Source organism: Oncorhynchus tshawytscha, linkage group LG12 (genome assembly GCF_018296145.1).
Source record: "Oncorhynchus tshawytscha isolate Ot180627B linkage group LG12, Otsh_v2.0, whole genome shotgun sequence".
Classification (NCBI taxonomy): domain Eukaryota; kingdom Metazoa; phylum Chordata; class Actinopteri; order Salmoniformes; family Salmonidae; genus Oncorhynchus; species Oncorhynchus tshawytscha.
The window spans coordinates 37602108-37624819 of NC_056440.1; the positions used below are offsets into that span (position 1 = coordinate 37602108).

Genomic DNA, 22712 nt, shown 5'->3' on the forward strand with positions numbered 1-22712 from the left:
AGACTTTCTTTCAAAATAAATCAGTGTGCACGAGGGCCCATCAGAGACAGTATGGGATGAGCTTTAGCGGCAATTGCCAGATTTTTTTTTTTTGCATTGCACCGCCACCCCGTTTCTTGCTTGACTGCAGAGTTCTTTGTAGTCTCTAGCTCTAGCTACTGGTCACCAGTGTAGCTTGGTCCGCAGACGTAAGAAGATACATGTTGTTGTAGGAGCGGGAAAAACATGGCGACGAACATCTACGAAGCTAGCTAGCACATTGAGGACTCAAAATATTGTCTGAGGCGCCCCTTTTCTCTGTATGAACGTGTAAGTAGGCTATTCAATATATTTCGTTAACGTTTTGGTAAATTATGCCACGTTTTGTAACGTTAACTATTTGCATTCTAAACAATTTCAGATTTCTATGGTGGATCAAATAGAGAGGGGTTCAGATTCCACGCCCCTTGTTAATTCTTCTTCGACAAGACCTAACGTTAGGGCTGGGACGTAAATGTTGTCAATTTAATTGAGTGGCCAAAACGTTAGTCGGATCGTCTTAATTTTGTTCACAAGTTTGATTCTAATAACAAATGCAGCAAGTGATTTTTGGTCAATCTCTGCAGTGAGTTATCGGGAGTTTGCAGTATGTTGTTTTCCAGCCAGCCGCTAATGGTCGCTATTTACTTAACGGATACACTATCGTGAGGACTGTTAAGGCCAGTGTACATATTTTCCAGGACGTTGAAAAATACGTATTTTCCTAATGTTATCAGGCTCATTTTTGGGTTGACTATAAATTGAAAGGGCGTAATTTATAGACGTCTATGTTTGGGTCAAATCAAGGCTGGTCCAGGCCGCTAAAAAATCTGAACCAAACATAGATGTCTATGATTGGTTCAGATTTGGACCGGACCAAAAACGAATGTCTGTGGATGTGGAAATCAAGGTGACCGGACTGTACCAAAAAAATACGTCGGCCCTTGCTTACTGGGGTGTAGCCTACCATATCAGCCCACAATAGAATTGTATGAATGCCCATCCATGTGGTAGGCCCACCATTTGTAAAACAGGCTGTTGCATTGGCTTTATTAGTCCAGATTCCTGTGACTAATCAGTTTGGCTATTTAAGCTCTGAATATCAACTACCCATCTTTATCAGGAATTATCTTGACTCTAGTTACAACATGTTTACACAGCAGGAAGTGCAGAATTATAATTTTTTTTCCTATGACAACTTGTCAAAAATTGACAAACTTTAAACCACTGATTATGACAATGGGGCGAAACTCCCGGAAAGCAGTTGTGATTGTCCATTCCATATTGTCCATTTTACTTTGACCTGGCCTGCTTTTAGGATACATTTTTTAGGATAGTTTGTTACATGACAACACATTTGTTTTTGTTGGATTGGGCACCATTTTAGGTTAGGCTGTTTGGTCAGAGAAACCTGCATGGTTTAAAAAGTGTCTATTAGGGATGCACAATATATCGGTGAACATATCGGAATCAGACGATATTAGCTAAAAATGCCAACATCGGTATCGGCCCGATGTCTCGTTTAACGCTGATTTGATAAACCAATGTCAAAGCTGACGTGCATACCTATACAAAGTAGGTAAGTGACACCATGTACAATTTTGCGGTTCACCTGCAACACAGCATTCCTTACCTAGCCCACAATGTCTGCTGTGTGGATCAAGCAGTCAACAAGTCGAGCAGTCATTTGAAATAGTAACAACATTTCAGCGAGACAACTCAAAGGCGAAATCCATTAACGCCAAGATAATGGAATTCATTGCCCTTGACAATCAACCGTTCTCTGCCGTGGGTGATGTTGGCTTTTGCGACTGGTTGAGCACCGATACACACTAACGTTGCCAAGAGCACTACTGTTCAGATGTTGCCCAACCGGAGTTACACAGTAATAGCACCACTGCTATTAGCTTCATGGCATACTATGGACCGCCGTTTGGATCTTTGCGTGTCAAAAAATATATGTCAAATAACACTATTTGACACGTCAAATAACACAGCTCTATTATAGAATGTTGTGTGTTCTGTATTTGCACTTGCAAGGCAGGCGCCACCACTACTATCAGTAGCACTGTGGAGCTACTGTGAAGCTCTATCTGACTATTAGGCACAATAGTGGAATTTGCGGTTGACTTCAAAATAAAAGTACCTATTTGAAAGTGATGCAGAAGGTTACAATTGGTGGAATCATGCCATATTTAGACTAGATAATGTTAAACAAGGTTGGACAGTGAAGCAATGAAATGGGGTACCAGTCTACTCAGTGACACCCACAGAACACAACTGAAGAGTTTACACAAATATTAGCATTGTAGCTCTTATTGCTGGACTGTGACTGTGTGAAATCACCTCCCCAGTCAGCCTATTGGGTGTATTGACATTCATATTGCACTGTAAAGCTTTACCTAAGGATTGGGCATTAATGAAATGCGGTAACAGTCTACTCAATACCCAATATATTTTTTCAGAACATCCTGCTCAGAGTTAACATCCACGCAGTATTGTTTATCTCTGGAATACTGTTCAATACACAGGTTGACAATAAATGTGTCTCAATTCAGTTGTTTGAGTCCCGCAATAAGAGCTACAATGCTAATGTTTTCTGGGTGTCACTGAGTAGACTGAAACACCATGTAATTGTTCCACAATCCATATGTAAGGCTGTACAGTGAAATAAGTATGCCCCCAATGCAATTCTAAAGTATAATACATCCAGTGTGATTAACAGATTTGTCAAATTAACAAATAGTCTTTTGTTGATTCTATATAACATTCCAACCTCATTTAGCGTGATCTATTAAATTAAGGCATAGTTCTACTATTTGTATGCATTTGCATCACTGTCAATGACATGCTTTTATTTTGAAGGCAAACCGCAAAGTCCACTATTGTAACTCATCCTTATTGTGGCTAGCTTTCACATAGATGGTTCCGACCACCATTAATATAATTAAAACTGTCTTATAAATTAGGGTTATTTTAGATGATGACACCTAGCTATATAGTTAGCTAGCTAACTATAGCTACTGAAACAGATTGTTTTGCTATGTTTTTGGGGAGAACATTGTTTGCATCCATGAGATAGCTAGATTTTTTTATGACCAGCACTGTAGGTGCGCGAGACAACTTTACCAGCATCATAGCATACGTATCGATGAATCGCTGTGACATATGAAATACGAGTGCTAGTATAATAACTACTTTTAACACATTTAAGTATTATTTTACGTGCAGTCATATTCAGGTCCTGTTTTGTCAACAAGCTTATTTGACACGTCAAATAGTGTTATTTGGTATATTTTTTGACATGCAAAGACCCAAACAGCGTTCCATAGAAATCCTGGTTGAGAATGGAACGTCTGAACAAATGAACAACGAAACAACATAGCAAGTAAGTGAAAGAAACAGGTTTTGATTGTTTTACTGGTAATGGGGACATACGTAAATGCCAACAAAATAACTTTTTGGTCAGTGTGGTGTTTGTGTGTGTAACCTTTATTTAACTAGGCAAGTTAGTTAAGAACAAATTCTTATTTACAATGATGGCCTACCCCGGCCAAATCCGAACAACACTGGGCCAATTGTGCGCCGCCCTATGGGACTCCCAATCACGGCTGGATGTGATACAGCTTGGATTCGAACCAGGGACTATAGTGACACCTCTTAGACCGCTGCGTGTGTGTTAACTGTTTAACTGTACTAGAATGTTTAAAAGGCCGCTAACATTTTAAACATCGGTTATCGGTTTTTCTGGCAAGGAAAATTTCAGATATCGTTATCAGCCAAAAATGTCATATCGGTGCATCACTAGTGTCCATCTCATTACATTGTCATCCATTTTATCTCCAGCCTGTAGGCTACAGAAAAGGGCCACACACTCTTTTTACCATATCCTATATCTGATACATGATTTATTTGATTGAACATTGGTGGAGTGCCTCAGCAATGCATCTCTCCAACAGCACCCTGTAGAGGCGCGCTGGGAATGGACAAGCAAAATATGTTTTTTCACATCCCTAATGTCTCCGATTTATGAAATGGATGGTTGGGTAAAAATAGTTTACTGCAAACATGGTTACATTTAAAGATATTGTGGCACACCCATTAAAAACCTCTTAGGGATAGGCGGGACGCAAATGTCTCAACTGGCCAATTATCAGGGAAAATGCAGAGCACCAGATTCAAATAAAATTCAAACTTTCATTAAATCAAACATGTAAGATACTCAATTAAAGCTACACTCGTTGTGAATCCAGCCAACATGTCAGATTTTTAAAATGCTTTTTGGCGAAAGCACAAGAAGCTAATATCTGATAGCCTGCACCATCTGCACCAGCAGTGAACAAAGGAGCTAGCATATTTCAACCCTGCAGGCGCTACACAAAACGCTGAAATAAAATATAAAACATTCATTACCTTTGACGAGCTTCTTTTGTTGGCACTCCAATATGTCCCATAAACATCACAATTGGTCCTTTTGTTCGATTAATTCTGTCCATATATATCCAAAATGTCCATTTGTAAAGCGCGTTTGATCCAGAAGAAAACAGCTTACAAAAAATGCAACATCACTACAAGAAAATTCAAAAGTTGCCTATAAACTTTGCCAAAATATTTCAAACTACTTTTGTAATACGACTTTAGGTATTTTTCAACGTTAATAATCGATCAAATTGTAGACTGGGCAATCTATATTCAATATAGGAAAGAAAACAAACCAGTGCTGCTTTTCACATCTTGCGCAACTCACAAAAGTGTCCTCAGTTCCTAGTTGGCCTACTTCTTCATTGCACAAAGGAATAACCTCAACCAAATTCCAAAGACTGATGACATCCCGTGGAAGCGGTAGGAACTGAAAACAAGTTCCTAATGAAATATTCCTTGGCAAAGACAATTCAGGGAACAGAGGGGGGGAAATCTGAACAGTTAGTCCTCAGGGTTTTGCCTGCTACATAAGTTCTGTTATACTCACAGACATGATTCAAACAGTTTTAGAAACTTCAGAGTGTTTTCTATCCAAATCTATGAATAATATGCATATCTTATATTCTTGGCATGAGTAGCAGGAAGTTGAAATTGGGCGCGCTATTTTTCCAAAAGTGAAAATTCTGTCCCCTAGCCACAAGAGGTTTTAAACTTAACATGCAGAATAATGCCTGGCTGGAAAGGGGATGGGCTGCATAAGCTCATGTAACCCAATAGTGGAAGCTCTGATATACTGTAGCAAAAATGTGGAATAAAAGTAGTCGGTTGTCTGCCCTACATACATAAACAAACAGCATTTGGATGTTTTAATGCATACCTGTAAACACAGATACAATAGGAAGACATATTAAACTATGAATATTTATGAATGTAAGCTTTACTTTTTGGTAGCTGATTAATAGACAACTTTCCAAGTCAAATGTGCTCTTATTCCGTGCTGTATGAGCCTCCCTGACAAAAAATACATACTGTTACATGCACAACACACTGTCCGCGTTGCGTGCACGAGCATAGCGAAATAAATGTACCCCTACATGTTATTCAATCATAACATCCAAACGTCTTGCGCGCGTCAACGGACGTCTGACAGGCATGCAAACTAGTCACCTTTTGGCGAAATTTGCTGTTTTGAATCCAAAATAGGTGAACTACGTGATTTGTGTAGATCCGATGAGAGGGATCTACACAACAGCACCCTGTTGGAGCAATACTGGCTGTATCAAGGCTCCAATCCTTCACATTACAACAGAATGCAGCACGCGACTGCGAGACAACCAACTTGCTTACAGCATCAGCATGCGCTCTGCCAGTTAACTTACAGCAGCGCGTCCCCTGAACGAACTTCATGAGCTGTAACTGAAAAACAACTGGCCATTTGTAAAGTTTGAGGTGAGGGAGAAAGTGTGGAGGAACAAGTATGGTTAGCATTGTTAAGAATCTTACTAGCTGGATCAAATTCTCCTTTAGCTAGCCAGAGAAATGTTGAGCAACATTAGCCAACTTGTCTGATCAAATTATTGAGTTTTTGAAAATTAGCTAGCTATTAAAGGCCGACAGCTAACACTACAACATCAGATGAGCTAACATTAGTAACCTAACCAATTCGCGATAGTGTTAACTGGTATACGACTCCTTGCCGTTCCTCGAGTTATAACGCTTTGGTTGCTTACTGGACCCTGGCAATCTGAAATGTTAACTAGCAAACCACTATCTGTTAACTAATGTTTTCCCTTTACAGTATGTGGTTCATTTTCAGAATGAGAGAATTAAGTGAAAATGACGTGTTGCTTGTTTAACAAGTGGAGCTGGAGCTGGGCCTGGCTTAAGCTGGATGCCACTATAGAGGTGAAAGGAACACAACACACGTTCCCTCTTTCTCACTGGATAAAAAGGGGTATGTCAGGTGTACTCTGCCTGAAAGAGATCAATTATGCCAACAAACAGTATCGTGCTCTGCTGGCACATTGTAGAACAGATGTCCACGGGCAGAAAGTGTATAATGTAATAATGTGCAGTGTAGCCCAAATATATTGATTTTGTTGTTGAATTTGACAGAAACACTTGTGAGGGAGGATTATAAAATGTTTTACTCAGTGAATGTTATTTTTGCACACATGTAGCCTTGTGCACTTGATCAATATCTACTATAGTGGCCACTATAATAGAGCAAAAATAGAATGCCTGTTTGTTTCATTCTATTTTAAGATGTTTACTTTAAGTGCAATATTTAGATGTGTGTGGTCACAAGCGTTCTATTGTAAAGGCTGCCATGGCTAACTGCAATATTAGTGTAATGTTTTTTCTCAAGAGTGTCATTTGCAGTAAAGTCTAGGCAACAAGTAACATTGGATTGCTTTCTTTACATTTTTTAGCTGTTAGGTTCACATTAACCACTTTATTTTACACACGCAGACTGTTGCATCTTTAGGCCCTACTCTTGTAATTATGTCCGGGGCCACCACAGATTCTCTTTGGGTTCACCACGGATTTAGCCTCAAATCCAATATGGCTGCCATTTGAAGGTTACAGCGCTTATGCCCATTCTGAATCCAAAATGTCCAACATATACAATTACACCTGCCTATAAGTTTCCCTTGTTTATTTTGTCATTAGTCACTGCCATGCCTCTGTTGTGCTTGAATAGCTGAAGCTAAATAGGTTTTCAATGTGTGTTCATGTTTAAATCTCATTCACCCACTCTCCGAGGGTGTCTCAGGGTGCGTAAAGCCTCGCCGAGTCCCCAGCATCCGGGTGTTCCGGTTTTCAGGGGACATGGAAAGAGAGCCTGTGACACAACTTTCTGCTTTTGGATGTTAACAAGGTGACACTCCATCTTAACAAAAATCCAATTTATTTATATAGCCCTTCGTACATCAGCTGATATCTCAGTGCTGTACAGAAACCCAGCCTAAAACCGCAAACAGCAAGCAATGCAGGTGTAGAAGCACGGTGGCTAGGAAAAACTCCCTAGGAAGAAACCTAGAGAGGAACCAGGCTATGCGGGGTGGCCAGTCCTCTTCTGGCTGTGCCGGGTGGAGATTATAACAGAACATGGCCAAGATGTTCAAATGTTCATAAATGACCAGCATGGTCGAATAATAATAAGGCAGAACAGTTGAAACTGGAGCAGCAGCACGGCCAGGTGGACTGGGGACAGCAAGGAGTCATCATGTTATGTAGTCCTGGGGCATGGTCCTAGGGCTTAGGTCCTCCGAGAGAGAGAAAGAAAGAGAGAAGGAGAGAATTAGAGAACGCCCACTTAGATTCACACAGGACACCGAATAGGACAGGAGAAGTACTCCAGATATAACAAACTGACCCTAGCCCCCTGACACATAAACTACTGCAGCATAAATACTGGAGGCTGAGACAGTTTACTGGATTGGTTGAACAGTGCAGAAGAGAACCCCCCCCCCTTCTCGTCAAGACCAGTGTGTAAGGGATCTAGTTTCAGGTGTTTCTTTTACGCCTGCTACGTTAGGTTGAGGTGTGTATAATATGTGTGAAGTACTGTAGGACAAATATACTAAACCAAAATATAAACGCAACAGTTTAAGATTTTACTGAGTACAGTTCATATAAGGTAATCAGTCAATTGAAAGTAATTCACTAATTATGGATTTCACATGACTGAGAATACAGATATGCATCTGTTGGTCACAGATACCTTAGGATCTTGTCAAGGTATCTCTTTGCATTCAAATTGCCATCGATAAAATGCAATTGTGTTCGTTGTCCGTAGCTTATGCCTGCCCATACCATAACCCCACTACCACCATGGGGCACTCTGTTCACAACGTTGACATCAGCAAACCGCTCGTCCACACGACTCCATACACGTGGTCTGCGGTTGTCAGGCCGACTGGACGTACTGCCAAATTCTCTAAAACAATGTTGGAGGCAGGTTATGGTAGAGAAATTAAAATGTCATTTTCTGGCAACAGCTCTGGCGAACATTCCTGAATGCCAATTGCACTCTCCCTCAACTTGAGACATCTAAGCCTTCCGAGTGGCACAGTGGTCTAAGGCACTGCACCGCAGTGCTGAGGCGCCACTATGTCTCTTGTTCGGTCCCAGGCTGTGGCACCGCCGGCCATGACCAAGAGCCCTATGGGGCGGCGCACAATTGGCCCAGCATCATCCGTGTTAGGGGAGGCTTAGATGTCTCTTGCATAAAATCATACCCACCCACTGGGGAGCCAGGCCCAGCCAATCAGAATTTGTTTTTCTCCACAAAAGGGCTTTATTACATAAACACAATTAATTGTTCAGCAGGCTTATGGCATGGGGGTAGATGCTGTTAAGGAGCCTTTTTGACCTAGACTTGGTGCTCTGGTACCGCTTGCCGTGCGGTAGCAGAGAGAACAGTCTATGATTTGGGTGACTGGAGTCTCTGACTGTCAGGTTGGGATGGCAGGAAGCTTGGCCCCAGTGATGTACTGGGCCATACGCACTACCCTCAGTAGTTGTTGGAGCTGCCTGTTATTGCCCCCAGCACAAGGTGCACCTGTGTAATGATCATGCTGCTTAATCAGCTTCTTGATATGCCACACCGGTCAGGTGGATAGACTATCTTGGCAAAGGAGAAATGCTCCCTAACAGGGATGTAAACCAATTTGTGCACAAAATTTCAGAGAAATACGCTTTCTGCGTATGGAAAATTCCTGGGATATTTTAATTCCGCTTATGAAACATGGGACCAACACTTTACATGTTTACATGCTTTATATTTTGTTTCAGTATAATATTTGTACTTGTACTTTATATTTTAGTTAAACTGTTTATACACACTTATTTAAAATACTGGATTCTTGACATGGCTCACTTGTATCTACTGCTGTTCATATCATTCTTTGTATATCTTGTGGAAATTCTTCCCGTTTACATACGTATAGTTTGCATTTGGATTACTGTTACTTTGCTATTTGGGTTGTTGATTGGATTCTTCCTGGCCTTGTTTTTTTGTTGTACTTTGACGTTTTACTGCATTGTTAGGCGCTACTAGCTAACATAAGCATATCGCATATATTAACATATATATTAACATATATTAACATTAGCATATATTAACATAAGCATATCGCTGCACAGCAAGGGACATGATCCAGGAAGTAGGCAGGACTTTTATAGCGTATTTAGACTTGTTTACCAACTTTAAAGCTGGAACCCTTAATGCTGAAACTGCTACGTCTGTTTGCGATATTACAAAGACATTACTGCAAATAATGAACAGTTTTTTTTGTCCTTTGGTCATCTTTGTATGCGTGATAGAACAGCATAATGTGTACTGCAAAAACAAAATGACCACCTTGCGCAACACTCCTTACCTCTGCTTCATCAACGAAACAATAGGTGGGGATACAGACAGTGGTGCTGTTTCCCTTACTGCAGATTCCATACTCACAAACTTTTGTACAGACCCATTGTTTAGACCTTTTGTCTAAAATGGCTAGCTGATAGCTTTTCTCAGGTAAACCTGGCAAAATGATCCATTATGTTAAGCAACCATCCAATCACATTTGTTAAACAGGTCAACTTGTCCACCAGAGGGAGATTCTAAAACCTTCAAGGTTTACTTCCTTGTTCTAACAAGTGGAGTGCCGACATTGCGTAATGCAGGTGACCTTACACAAAATCCAAAAGGCACGTTTTCACATATGACCAAATTCCATGTTTTTGCTTACCGTTTCACTTGCATCCATGTGCTTTTAAGAAAATAAAAAAACATGGATTATACATTTATATTTGTAGTTACTCTGGGGGGTTGACAATGATGGTCTTGTCAAATGGCTATTTTTATCCCTGCTACTATCACTGACTGGTGGTGCAGTCCACAAAGTAAGCTTTAAAGGGATAAAACTGCTAGATTCTGGTGTTTGTTTTATTTACCCAGAGTCAGGTGAACTCACGGATACCATTTTAAGACTCAACTACCCCTGCACACAGGCTCGGTACCGGTGCCCCCAGTATATAGCCTCGTTATTGTTATTCTTATTGTGTTACTCTTTATTTTAGCCTACTTGGTAAGTATTTTTTTCTTCTTAATCTGCACTGTTGGTTAAGGGCTTGTAAGTAAGCATTTCACAATAAAGTCTACATTTGTTGTATTTGGCGCATGTGGCAAATAAAGTTTGATTTGAGTAAAGGGCCTGAATACTCATGCAAATGTGAAGAACATTTTTTAAAGTAAATTTGAAAACATTTTAAATAACCTGTTTTTTTGCTTTGTCATGATTGGGTCTTCTGTGTAGCTTGATGAGTGGAATTTTTTACATTTTATCCTGTACATGAGATTATTATAGATGAGAGTGAGATTATTTTTATTTGTCAAACAGCAGCCAAGCATTTTATCATGTCACCAGAATAAGACCCTCACTATTAATTGGAAAGGAGCATCAAGCTCATCATAGTGCACTTTCATCTAAATGTATTTCATCTGTATCCTAATAAACTGCATGCTTTCCCGAGTCGTATAACATTTGCGCATAAAGGCGTTTTCACCACCATTTCTCGCGTAATTAACTTAAACATTTTGGGATGGGAACCTGGTTACTGTCATTAAATTATTATGCTGCCCAACAGGTTTCTCTCCTGTTTGTCAGTGAATTTCTGGGATCAAGAATCTCACAGAGCCAGGGGAGATGGAGGAAGGTATGACTTGTTCTTATACCATAATACAAGTTGTGAACAGGAGAATGGTGAACTTTATCACCTGATGTTTTTAACTGCTTAGTCGGTCTGGAAATGCTTAGGTGCATGGCACATTTAGTCATTAATATCTGATGATACACATTTTTATTCTGTAGTTGTATATTATTTTCATTCATTATTAAGATATTTTATACTCCCACAGATTCCGGGCGCCTCAACAAGTCTGACCAAATGACCCAAGGGCAACCAGGCTCTCAACAATCTGTGTCTCCAAGTCAGTCATTCCAGTGTAACCATTGTGTCCTCCTCTTCAAATCAAAGTATTTCCTCCTTGAACACATGAAGAAGGTGCATGGCGTTGATGTGGATCCTTCACAAAATGAAGGGAGTTCTACTCCCTCAGAGAGTTCCACGCCACCTCACAGTAGCACTCGCTACAACAGTTCAAAAAAGTTTTTCTCTTGCCGGCATTGTGTGTTTACGTCTTCCAGTTGGACAGTTATTATCAAACATGAAAAAACATATCACAAGGTGCCGGTAAGGGGTCCTGGTAAGGGCGGGACCTTGAAAACACAGAAACGGTATTTGAGGGGCAAGATTCTCAATGCCAAAGTGTCACTGCCAGGTAAGAAGAATCACAAAAATGTGTCGGCACTCAAACGCAAAAAAGGGGACGTGGGGAGAGTGAATTCCAAGTCTACCTTGAAAACCATAAACATTCCTAGCTCTAGCTTATTGTTGAAGAACCTCCGAACTCAAGTGGGATCCTCAGGAAATTGTTCTAAATTCAGAGTCGTACCTGGAAGTTCAGCGCATGAGTCATCTTTAAATTCCTTGCAAATGAAGATGTCCACCCTCCCAAGGCCATCAGGTGCGCGTGATGTGACTGTCATGTCAGATGTGCCTTTCCATAGCTATGACCAAGACAATGGTAAAGGTGTTTCTAAAGTAACTGACGAGAGATTTCATTCAGAAAGTGAACAGATGGGCTCTCACTGCTGCTCGCTCTGCAACTTCTCTGCCACTTGGTTGGAAGATCTTCACACTCACCAGCGAAGTAAGCACAGTTACCTTTTTTACAGCATGGGGTCAAGTCTGCTGGACAAAACGGTGACAGAACAGCGGAATCTCAAACCTGAAACGTATAATGGAATGTCACTGACAGAGCCATTAGCTAAAACCACCAAGAAGAGAACGCATGATGACACTCCTTTAAGTCCTGCTAAGAAAAATATCAAAACAAGCCCCGAAAGTACAGTCATCCAAAGTAAGCTATCAGGGGGCACTGCTTTCACCTTTGAGGTTAGCGAGGATGAAGAGGAGGGAAATGCCTGGAGAACTGAACTAGATGCCTCAGGAAATGAAATAGAAGATCAGTTGGCAAATGGGGAAAGCAGGGACAACCCAAAAAATCTTTATCATTGCAAACACTGTGACTACAGTCACAAGTCATCTCGCAGTGTGAGCACCCATTACCAGAGAATGCACCCTTACATCAGGTATGACTTTCAGTACATCATGAATCCAGATGATTGGACTGCCACCTTCCGTTGCTTGGAGTGTCCGGTTGATTTTGCCACCCCAGATGACCTTAAGCAGCACTATAGGGATCATCACCCAGAAGCCCCAAATGTGTTCATGATGCGATCAGATCAGCTTGATTTGGTGTATAAGTGCTTTGCCTGCCCATTCACCATTTCCAATGGCAAGTACTTGAAACCCCATTACAAAAACAAGCATCCAAAACTGAAAATGAGCAATCCCTTAATGTACTGCAGTTTTACTACCAAGCCCACGGAACATGAACCCTCTACATCACAACATTTAGGGCAAACCTCCAGCCTAAAGAATGCAGAGGTTGTCTCTCCTGAGAGGTCTCCGACCTCACATAAAGAAACTGTTAATATCACCCATACACCCTCATCAGCATGTTCTGCTTCCATGGGAGTGGATGTGGAACTGTACCACTGCAAACATTGTGTATTCAGCAATAAGTCAGTGGTTGTCATGCTTGTCCACTACCAAAAAAGCCACCCGAAGGCAGGATTGACAATTGACAGCATAAAACAAGCTTCTCTTGCCACTTCCAGGAAACCTGAGGACGAAACACAGGTGTCTCCTGAAAATATGGTTTTGGAGCCATTTAAACTCCTAGAAGTTAAGTCCCCCAACATTTCCCTCTCCAGACCAGATGTTGCACAGGAAGATGCAGAGAACATGTTTTTCTGCCAGCATTGCAACTATGACAACTTCACAGTGAGGGGGGTGTTGAATCACCAAAGGTCAAGACACCGTGATCTCAAGGCTTCTGTTGAGCAGATACACCTCTATACTGCTGAGGTTCGTAGTCAATGTAAAAAATCACAGGGCATCGTAATAGTCTCACCTAGCACTCCCCTCCAAAATGATGTTGCACAGGAAGACGTTTTAAAGCCATTCAAACTTCCAGAAGTTAAGTCTCCAAACACATCCCCTCCCATATCCAGTGTTTCACAGGCAGATGTTGAGAGTCCATATTTCTGCCAGTTTTGTGACTATTGCAACCCCACAGTGAGAGGCATTATGAATCATCAGAAGTTAAGACACAGTACTCGTAAGTCAACTGCTGAAAGTATAATCAAACATACTGCTATGATTCGTAGCAGCCCCAATGTGAGAGGGGTTTTGAATCATCAGATGTCGTCTCATAGTCATCTCAAGGTGACTGCTGATAATGTCGTCAAACATACTGCTGAGGTTCATGGTCAATGTGAAAAGCCTCAGTTTACTGGATTTGACTCATCTAATTCCTCTTTAAAATCCACTGTTGAGAATGAGGTAGCTGACTTGTTTTTTTGCCAGTACTGCAACTATGGCAACCCAAGTGTTGCAGGGGTTTTGAATCATCAGAAATTAAGACATCGCCGTCTTCAGATATCCACTAATCAGATTCTTCAATACACATCTGAGCTTCTTAGTCAAAAATCTACATCTCAGTCTGATGGATTTGGGGCCCCTAACTCCTCTCTCCTCAGATCTGATGTTGGGAATGAGGCAGGTAACTTGTTTTTCTGTCAGTTTTGCAACTATGGAGATCCCTCAATGAGTGGGATTTTTAATCATCAGAAGAGAAGACACGGTCAACTCAAAACAACTCCTGATGACATCTTCAGGCATACTACTGAGGTTCGAGGGCAAATGAAAACATCAGAAGAGTCTAAAAGAGTCAACTCAATGAACTCTTCTCACATCTTACCTCTTCCTCTTGTGACGGAAGAGGCTGTGTTATTCTGTCAGCTTTGCAACTATAACAATCCAACCATGAGTGGGGTTATGGATCATCAAAGGAAAAGACACCCTGATCTTAAGGCAACTCATAAACAAATCCTTGAATATACTGCTGCTATGATTTTGGCCCAATCTGGCAAATCACCTCACTCATCATTCTTAACATCTGAGATTTTCCAAGAAGAATTAGAGAAGTTCTTCTGCCAGTATTGTGACTATAGCAATTCTACAGTAAGGGGGATTTTGAATCATCAAAATAAAATGCATGGTGATCTCGAAACAAACGCTGCGCAGATCTTAAGGCATACTGTTGTGGTTCAAGGGCAAACCAAACAATCTCAGTCAAAAGCAGTCCACTCACCCAACTCTCCTCACATCTTGTCTCGTCCTCTTTTGAAGGACGAGGTTGCAGACATGTTTTTCTGTCAGCTTTGCAACTATAGCAATCTAACAGTGATAGGGGTTTTGAATCATCAAAGGAAAAGACACCTTGATATGAAACTAACTGCTAAGCAAATACTTGAATATACTGCTACGGTTATGGGCAAATCGCAGCCAGTACAAGAAGACACACTTAACCCATCCCAAGGAGAAGAGGGGAAGTTGTTTTACTGCCAGCATTGTGACTATGACAATGCCACAGTTAGGGGTGTTTTGAATCATCAGAAATTAAGACATAGTGATCTGCCGGCTACTGCGGATCAAGTTGTCCGGTATACTACCATTGTTTGCACCCCCCCCAAGAAATTAATAACCCAACAACCTAAAAAGTCCCCCATGAAAGCTTCACAATCTCGCACGCAGAAAGCTGCACCACTCAGGTCCTTAAAATGCCGCAAATGCTCTTATATAACTCCCCATATATATCTTTTGAAAAGGCATCTGAGGAATAACCACCAAGAGAAAGCCCCAATCACAACGATTATGAGTTGGGCTTACCAAGATGGCCATTTACAAGCAGGTTATCATTGCGAGTGGTGTGTTTGTTCACACACTGAAGCGAAGGGACTCCTCCGGCACTACCGGCAACGTCATCCAGATAAAAATACTGGACTTGAGTCCATCATCCTGAGGTTACATGTTGGCCCTAAGACTTCTCTATCTAAAACAATTAAGCCTAACACAGAGCGCAATGTTAAACATGAAAATGTTACCCTCAGGTTTGGGGAAGTTCCGAAGACCTCCCCATCTTTTCAGTCCGGAGAAGGTGACACAACAGTCTATCCATGCCGAGCATGTTCCTTTAAGGCTACTTCAATGGGAGGTATCGGCAGCCACTACCGTGTAGTTCATCCATGGTCTGTCAAGGAAGATGGATCTGTGTTAGATGTCATTAGTAGTAGGCAGACCCAAGAGCCAGGGGTCCATGAAGAGTCAGGGGTCCATGAAGAGCAAGCTGTTCATGAAACCTCGAGGTCAAGCGAGACACACATGTGCCCTGTCTGTTCCGGAGAGTTCAACACCCTCCATGGTATGTTTACTCATTGTGGAAAGAAACATCCAGAATATGATATGAAGGTCCATGAACAGTCTGATGTTCATGAAACCTCAAATCCAAGCCAGCGATGGAGGTGCCCTGTCTGTTCCGGAGACTTCAACACCCTCCATGGTATGTTAACTCATTGTGGAAAGAAACATCCGGAATATGATCCATCAACTTGTGAAAAGGAACCTAAATCTAGTACAGGTGATGGGACTCTGGTATTCAAGTGTTCAATCTGTCCGTATGTGAACTCTCGCCCTCATGGTGTTCTAACTCACTGCCAGATGAGGCATCCAGCCACCAAAGCCAGAACTGAGAGACTTGAACAAGAAATTGTACACTTCAGTGACCCAGATGAATGTGTGAAAGTCCGATCGGGTAAGAGGATAGGATTGGCAGGCTTCCAGTGCAATATGTGTCCAGTCATCCATGCAAAATTCAAGAAGTTGAAAGCTCACTATGAGATGGATCACAAACGATCTGCCCCCAATATGTTCAAACCGGCCTTGAAAAAATCCGCTGCCATTAAAAAACATCTTCTCTCCAAATATAGAGGCTCCCAGACCTCAATTGCCCAAGCTGCCATTTTAAAAAATAGGAAATCCATCATAGTCAAATGCCACCTTTGCAAGTACTTTTGCACCACTAAAAAGGGTCTTGCCCGCCATCTTCGCATTAACCACAGTACAGTGGCTCCAATTGAGGACAAAGAGTTTTCCTACAAGTGTGCACTGTGCTCGTATACGACTTTGATTTGTAAGTACCTTGCAGCCCACTATAGGAGGCAACATGACAATGCCGCTTTCAACAACCACTTTGTTCCAGCATTCAGACCTCACCGCATTCCTCCAACCTCACCACACCATAAGGCTTCTTTGAGTCCGGAAACCAAATCACCTGGTGAGAAGAGAAACTGTTCTCTCTGTTTTTTCCAATGTCTTAGTGAAAAAGGCATGGTCTCCCATTATGTGATTTGCCATCCAGGAGTCTCTAACAGCATGCACAAATCTAGCGAACACCGACCGATTAACACACTGCACTCTCCCCCAAAGCCCAGAAATCGCCACAGGCAGCAGAAACCTGTCTGCAAGTTATTTGATCCAGAATGTGAGAAAGGCAGCGCATTGCGTCCAGTTGAATGCAAGAAATGTGTGAAATTATTCTTCAATTCAAATCTCCTGCTAAGTATCCACTACACCAATTTCCACAACGAAGATTTCAAACGGGACTTCACTATACTTTCAAAGACTTCAGAGATTGGCACAGAGTTCTACAGATGTGGATACTGTAACCTCCAAATCCAGGGCAGTGTGGACCTCGGCTCCCATCTCGACCATCATAATGAGGAGTTTCAGACGCTGGAAAATGGACAGAAGAGGAAACAACACCTTAGTGAGCCACCAATAAAGACCAAGTCTGTTAAGGTAAGTGGCACATAATGCAGTAAACTGCAAACCTACGGGCTTGTGATTGTTTGACAGATGGTAGTACTGTACAACATTGGAAAAATACATCTGTGTTTTCCCATATGTGATTCTCAACCGTAATCATTTATTTGTCTTTCAGCATGAAAGACAAGAACTGCCCGATGTTCTGACGGCAGCGGAATCGGACAGTCATTGGATTGTGACAAAGGTGGAATCTGTTGCAACAGGGATGGGTCCAATGGGGTCCCCTTCCCCTGTCCCGTCGACAACAGAACCAGAGGGGGGGTCAGCAGGAGAGGAGTGCAAGCACTGCGGGCGAACTTTCATGTCTTTGAAAGGTTTACGCTCACATGAGCGGAGCCATGCAGCTACGGCAGCGCTCAAACGGCTGGACAACATACCACATCAACAGAAGCAGATGTAAGAGGAAATATATTGTATATTTACATCAGAGGAGAGTATTTATAGTATGTGATTGATTCTATCTTGTAATGTTACCTTCTTTAAGTACCACAATACAACATTATTTCTTGCTTCTATATAACCATAAAGATTTGCTTAAACATCTGAATAAATCAATTTGTGAAATGACTGCTTGTCTGCAAATGTCTCCTCAGGTTTGACCGCCATATTAGACATCGCCCCGGGACCATCAAACCCTTCCATTGTGGGCTCTGTCGGTACAGAACTACCATCTTGAGCCTTTTGAAGAACCACCTGCTCAAAGTACATGGTGGTGAGGCAGCCTTACTAATATAGCACACTGTCACTAGCCGGCTACCACCCGGCTACTCATCCCTGCACCTTAGAGACTGCTGCCCTATATACATAGACATAGAATCACTGGCCACTTTAATAATGGAACACTAGTCACATTAATACTGTTTACATACTGCTTTACTCATCTCATATGTATATACTGTATTCTATTCTACTGTATTTAGTCAATGCCGCTCCGACATTGCTTGTCCTAATATTTATGTATTTCTTAATTCCATTATTTTACTTTTAGATTTGTGTATTGTTAGATACTACTGCACTGTTGGAGCTAGGAACACAAGCATTTCACTACACCCGCAATAACATCTGCTAAATATGTGTATGTGACCAAAATTTGATTTGATTTGTCATGTCACCACATTTTAAAGATTAAAAAAAATATTTATCTGTTAATTTTGCAGATTTTGATACTGTATAAAATGTCAATTGAAATGGCAAAAGCTGTGGAAAACATTTTAAAACCCGTTTCCTTTTTTAAATCTGTCTTGCTGGAGTAGCTGAGTACCCATCCAAGAACCTTCCTTCCCCCGTGACCGGTAGCCAGGACAGGGAACACACCCTGGAGGCCAATGAAGAGGTCCCTAACCTGCCAGAACCTCAGGAAGGCAATCACATGTCTGACGATTCTGAGGAAACAGACCTCACTGAAAGCAAGTGCTCCCCTTTACATTCATTATTTGAATTTGAATGATTAAACTTCATGATTAAGAACCTTTTCTATAAATTATCAAATGTGTTGTGCAGCATACAGACAATCAATATTTTTGAAAAATGCATAACGTCTTGCGTATTGACCCCTCAAGTATTTTGTCAATACCTTCCCTACATTTTCTTTAAATCAGAAGGCATCTGCTGAGTGACTGAATGTAATGTGGTTCTAATATCCAGTGTACTTTCCATTACAGAACCAGTGTACTTGGAGCCCCCAGATGTCCAGCGGCAGCTCAACCACTACAGGCAGGTGGCTCAGGCCTCCAGACATCCAGGCCAACAGGCCACCGCGACCACTCAAGATGCGTTATTCATCTGTGAGTTTTGTATCTACACCTCAACACACATCAAGAGTATGCGCCGGCACTACATAAATCGGCACAATGGGAAAAGGCTGGTGAGGTGCAAGGACTGCTCCTTTTTCACGGGCTTCAGGTAATATATTATTTTCAGTGGTAGAATCTGCTCAAATGCCAATGCTTGACTTTGCTGGGTCATAGTTGGGGCTTTAGTATACACATTCCTGCTATGGATATCTAAGAATATAGAAACTAATTGAAGTGATTGAACAATTAGCACCTTTGACGACAAGGGTTGCTAAATTAACTCCCTCTTTAAATGATCACTTCGTGGTCATAATTGTTTCGAACTATTAAGCCTCAATATGCTGTATTGCCAAATGAGTGTAACACGTTTTTCTCTGAATGCTTACATTAGGAAGAATTTGGATATACACATAGAGACGGCACATGCCAGTAGCGCAACAGAAGCTCCTAAGGACCTACGCTGCCCTCTCTGTCTTTACCACACCAAAAACAAAAACTGCATGATCGACCACATCGTCCTCCATCGTGGTAGGTATTTTTTGGTATTAATACAATAAATTATATTATGACTATACCCAATTATGCTTTATACATCCATGACACTCACTAGACACTTAATCTGTCTGTCTACCGTTTATTCTGTCGGATACTTATCAATGTCTTACCCGACTCTATGCTGCTGATCCTGGTTTTTATCACATGTTACAACAGAGGAGCCGGTGGCCCCGATAGAGGTGCGTCGTTCAAGGCTATCGCGATATCTCCAGGGCCTCGTGTTCCGCTGCCACAAGTGCACCTTCACTAGTTCCAGTGACGAGAAGCTGCATCTGCACATGCTCATTAAGCACGATGATATCAAGCCGTACAAATGCAGACTGTGCTACTTTGACTTCACACAGCTGAGCGAGTTGGAGGCACACCTATGCAATAAGCATCAGGTTAGTGTTCTACCCTTAGGATCTGAAAGGACTGCATAGGTGTAAGCAATATGATTGTGTATCCACTTGTTTTTTTTTTGTTTAACTAGGCAGGTCAGTTAAGAACAAATTCTTATTTACAATGATGGCCAAACCCGTACGATGCTGGGCTAATTGTGCGCCGCCCTATGGGACTCCCAATCACGGCCGGATGTGATACAGCCTGGACTCGAACCAACGGCTGTAGTGACACCTCTTGCACTAAGATGCAGTGCCTTAGACCGCTGCGCAACTTTTCCTCTGAAAGACTAGAGGGGATTTCTGTTGTACTGCTTACACCTGTACTCCCATCAGAGCTGCACAGTACCTTTGTGATCAGGGATGTTTCTGGATGAGCCTGTGTCTCTACACATGGACAGTGGTTATGTTGACAAATAGCCAATAGCCAAAGGTCACAACTAGTAGTATTCTTACACATTGTTTTATTCATGCTAATTCTGAAAGTTTGTTCTATAGTCAACTCTTCTCTTTTGAGTCGTTTGACCTTCTATATCTGATGTAAATGTCTTCTGACTTGTGTTGTTCTTTCTTGTAGGTCGTGAGGAACCATGAGCTGGTGGGACAGGTCCATCTGGAGGAACTGGAGACCAGACTGGACAGAGTCAACCGAGAAAAGGAAAAGAAATGTGACCAGGAATTAGAAAATGAAGAAGACAAAGAAGAAAGAAATCAACATGGTGAGAAACAAGGGCTGGAGGAAGAGGGGGAGAACGCTGACAAGCTAAGAAACAAAGAGAAGGAAAAAACCAACCACAAACATAGTGAGAAGCAGCAGGTGCTGGAGGAGGGAGAGAACATAGAGAAGCTAGGAAAAGAAGAAGAGAAAGACCAGGAAGAAACTAACAGAAGACTTAAAGAAACTCAAGGGCTCAAAGAAGGGGATACCGTTGAGGAAAAAGGGTTGGAGAAAAATGGGGAGAACATTGCCCCCCAAAAATATGAGACCAAAGGGTATGTAGAAGAAAAATCCATGGACTGTGAAGAGAACCATGGGCAACAAGATCAGGTGAACAAAGGTGGAGATAATGAGGTGTCAGCGAACAGTGCCCAAAGCAGTGAATTCCACGAGAGCCATGATTTTAGTTATGAGGAGAACAAGGAGGAACAATATGAAGAATGCCATGGGGAGCTCGAGCATGAGGATAAGGAGATGGTAGAGGAACAATTTATGGACTTTGAGGAAGAGAACCGAGAACCTGGAGAGATGGACATAGGAGAACAAAATGACCAATATCATGAGATGCCAGTGCTTAAAAATGAAGCCTGCCACTATCATGAAATGCCAGTGCTTGAAAATGAAGAGGGCAAAGAGGAAACACACAGGAATCCTAGTGAGAAACCGGAACATGAGGAGGTGGTGGTGAAGAATGACAGTCTGAAACCTGAGTGCAATACGAAACAGGAGCAAGGGTCTGTAGAGGACGAAAAGTCTGAGGAAAACCCCATGAGTGACGATAAGCAAGATCATGAAAATGGCAACACATCTGTACCAAAAGGTATGTACATTTTGACATGATGAAACTATTGACATCCAATTGATCAAACTGTTTCTGGTTCCCTGTCAGGTGTTTAACTCTGCTACTCATTCTATTATCATTCCTATTCTATGCCTCCACTACCCTGAATATAGATGCCTCCACTGCCTTGAGTATAGATGCCTCCGCTATCCTGAGGATAATTCCATCGACCAGAAATGAAAATGCGCTTTCTTGCAAGCTCTGTGGCCGAACTCTCATGAACAGCACTGACCTGGAACGACATGTGATGCGCCATGGCTTGTAACTCAGTGTGTCGGTGCAATTGATAAGGATGTACTGACTTTGAGGGTGTTGCTGCTTAGAAATGCTTTTTTTAACAGCAAGGAGATTATGTGAATTTCAATTGAAACGGTTGCATATTGTTTCCACGTGTAACTAGTCTTGACTGAGGAGACACTGCAGCTATTGTTGTAAAGGACAAAAAGTCTTATCCCAGAATGACAGCGGTTCACATTTCCAACAAATTAGTTTTGGTGCTTTCTTAATATTTTCATCCTGTTGTCTTTTAACATTTTTGTAATAAATGACTATCCTAGAACTATTGTTTTATAGATATTTCATTTGTGAAAACACTTCCTTGTTTTAAGGATATTAGCTGTTCCTGAACTGTTCCTGAGGACGAAGCAATGAAAAAAATCCTAGTCTCATCTAGAGAAAGAGGTGGTGGTTTTTTTGTAAATACAATGGGGACTGAAATGATTGACACCCTTGTTAAGGATTATCAAAAATGATTATAAAATAAATAATTTAAATACTGAGCAATATTGTATGCTAAGAAAAAGGGAAATGTATATGTTAATACAGTACAATTGCTCAGAAACAAGTCAATATTTTTTCTCTCTCAAAGGTAGGGGTCAAAATTGACCAGTGGAAGCAAAATAGCCCGCCCCATAACAGCAATGATATACCACCATATTTTACAGTAGGTATGGGGTTATTTTCTGCTCTTGTATTCTCATCGGACCAAACCACCGGTTCCAGTCTAAATGACAATGCTGTTTAGCAAACTCCGTTTACATTTGTTGGATGACATGAAAATCGAGTTCTTTGGC

At 41.6% G+C, this 22712-nt stretch overlaps 1 protein-coding gene across 1 annotated transcript; it reads left to right on the plus strand.

Annotated features, from left to right (window-relative positions):
- Positions 1–181: 181 nt before the first annotated feature.
- Positions 182–22198, plus strand: LOC112263128 (zinc finger protein 462). The gene is made up of 11 exons (XM_024439128.2): positions 182–309; positions 11083–11151; positions 11354–17325; positions 17468–17748; positions 17946–18064; positions 18606–18758; positions 19014–19254; positions 19537–19673; positions 19857–20083; positions 20658–21618; positions 21753–22198. The coding sequence occupies exons 2-11, from the start codon at positions 11142–11144 to the stop codon at positions 21902–21904; spliced, it is 8253 nt and encodes a 2750-aa protein (XP_024294896.1). The 5' UTR covers positions 182–309; positions 11083–11141; the 3' UTR covers positions 21905–22198.
- The last annotated feature ends 514 nt before the right edge of the window (positions 22199–22712 follow it).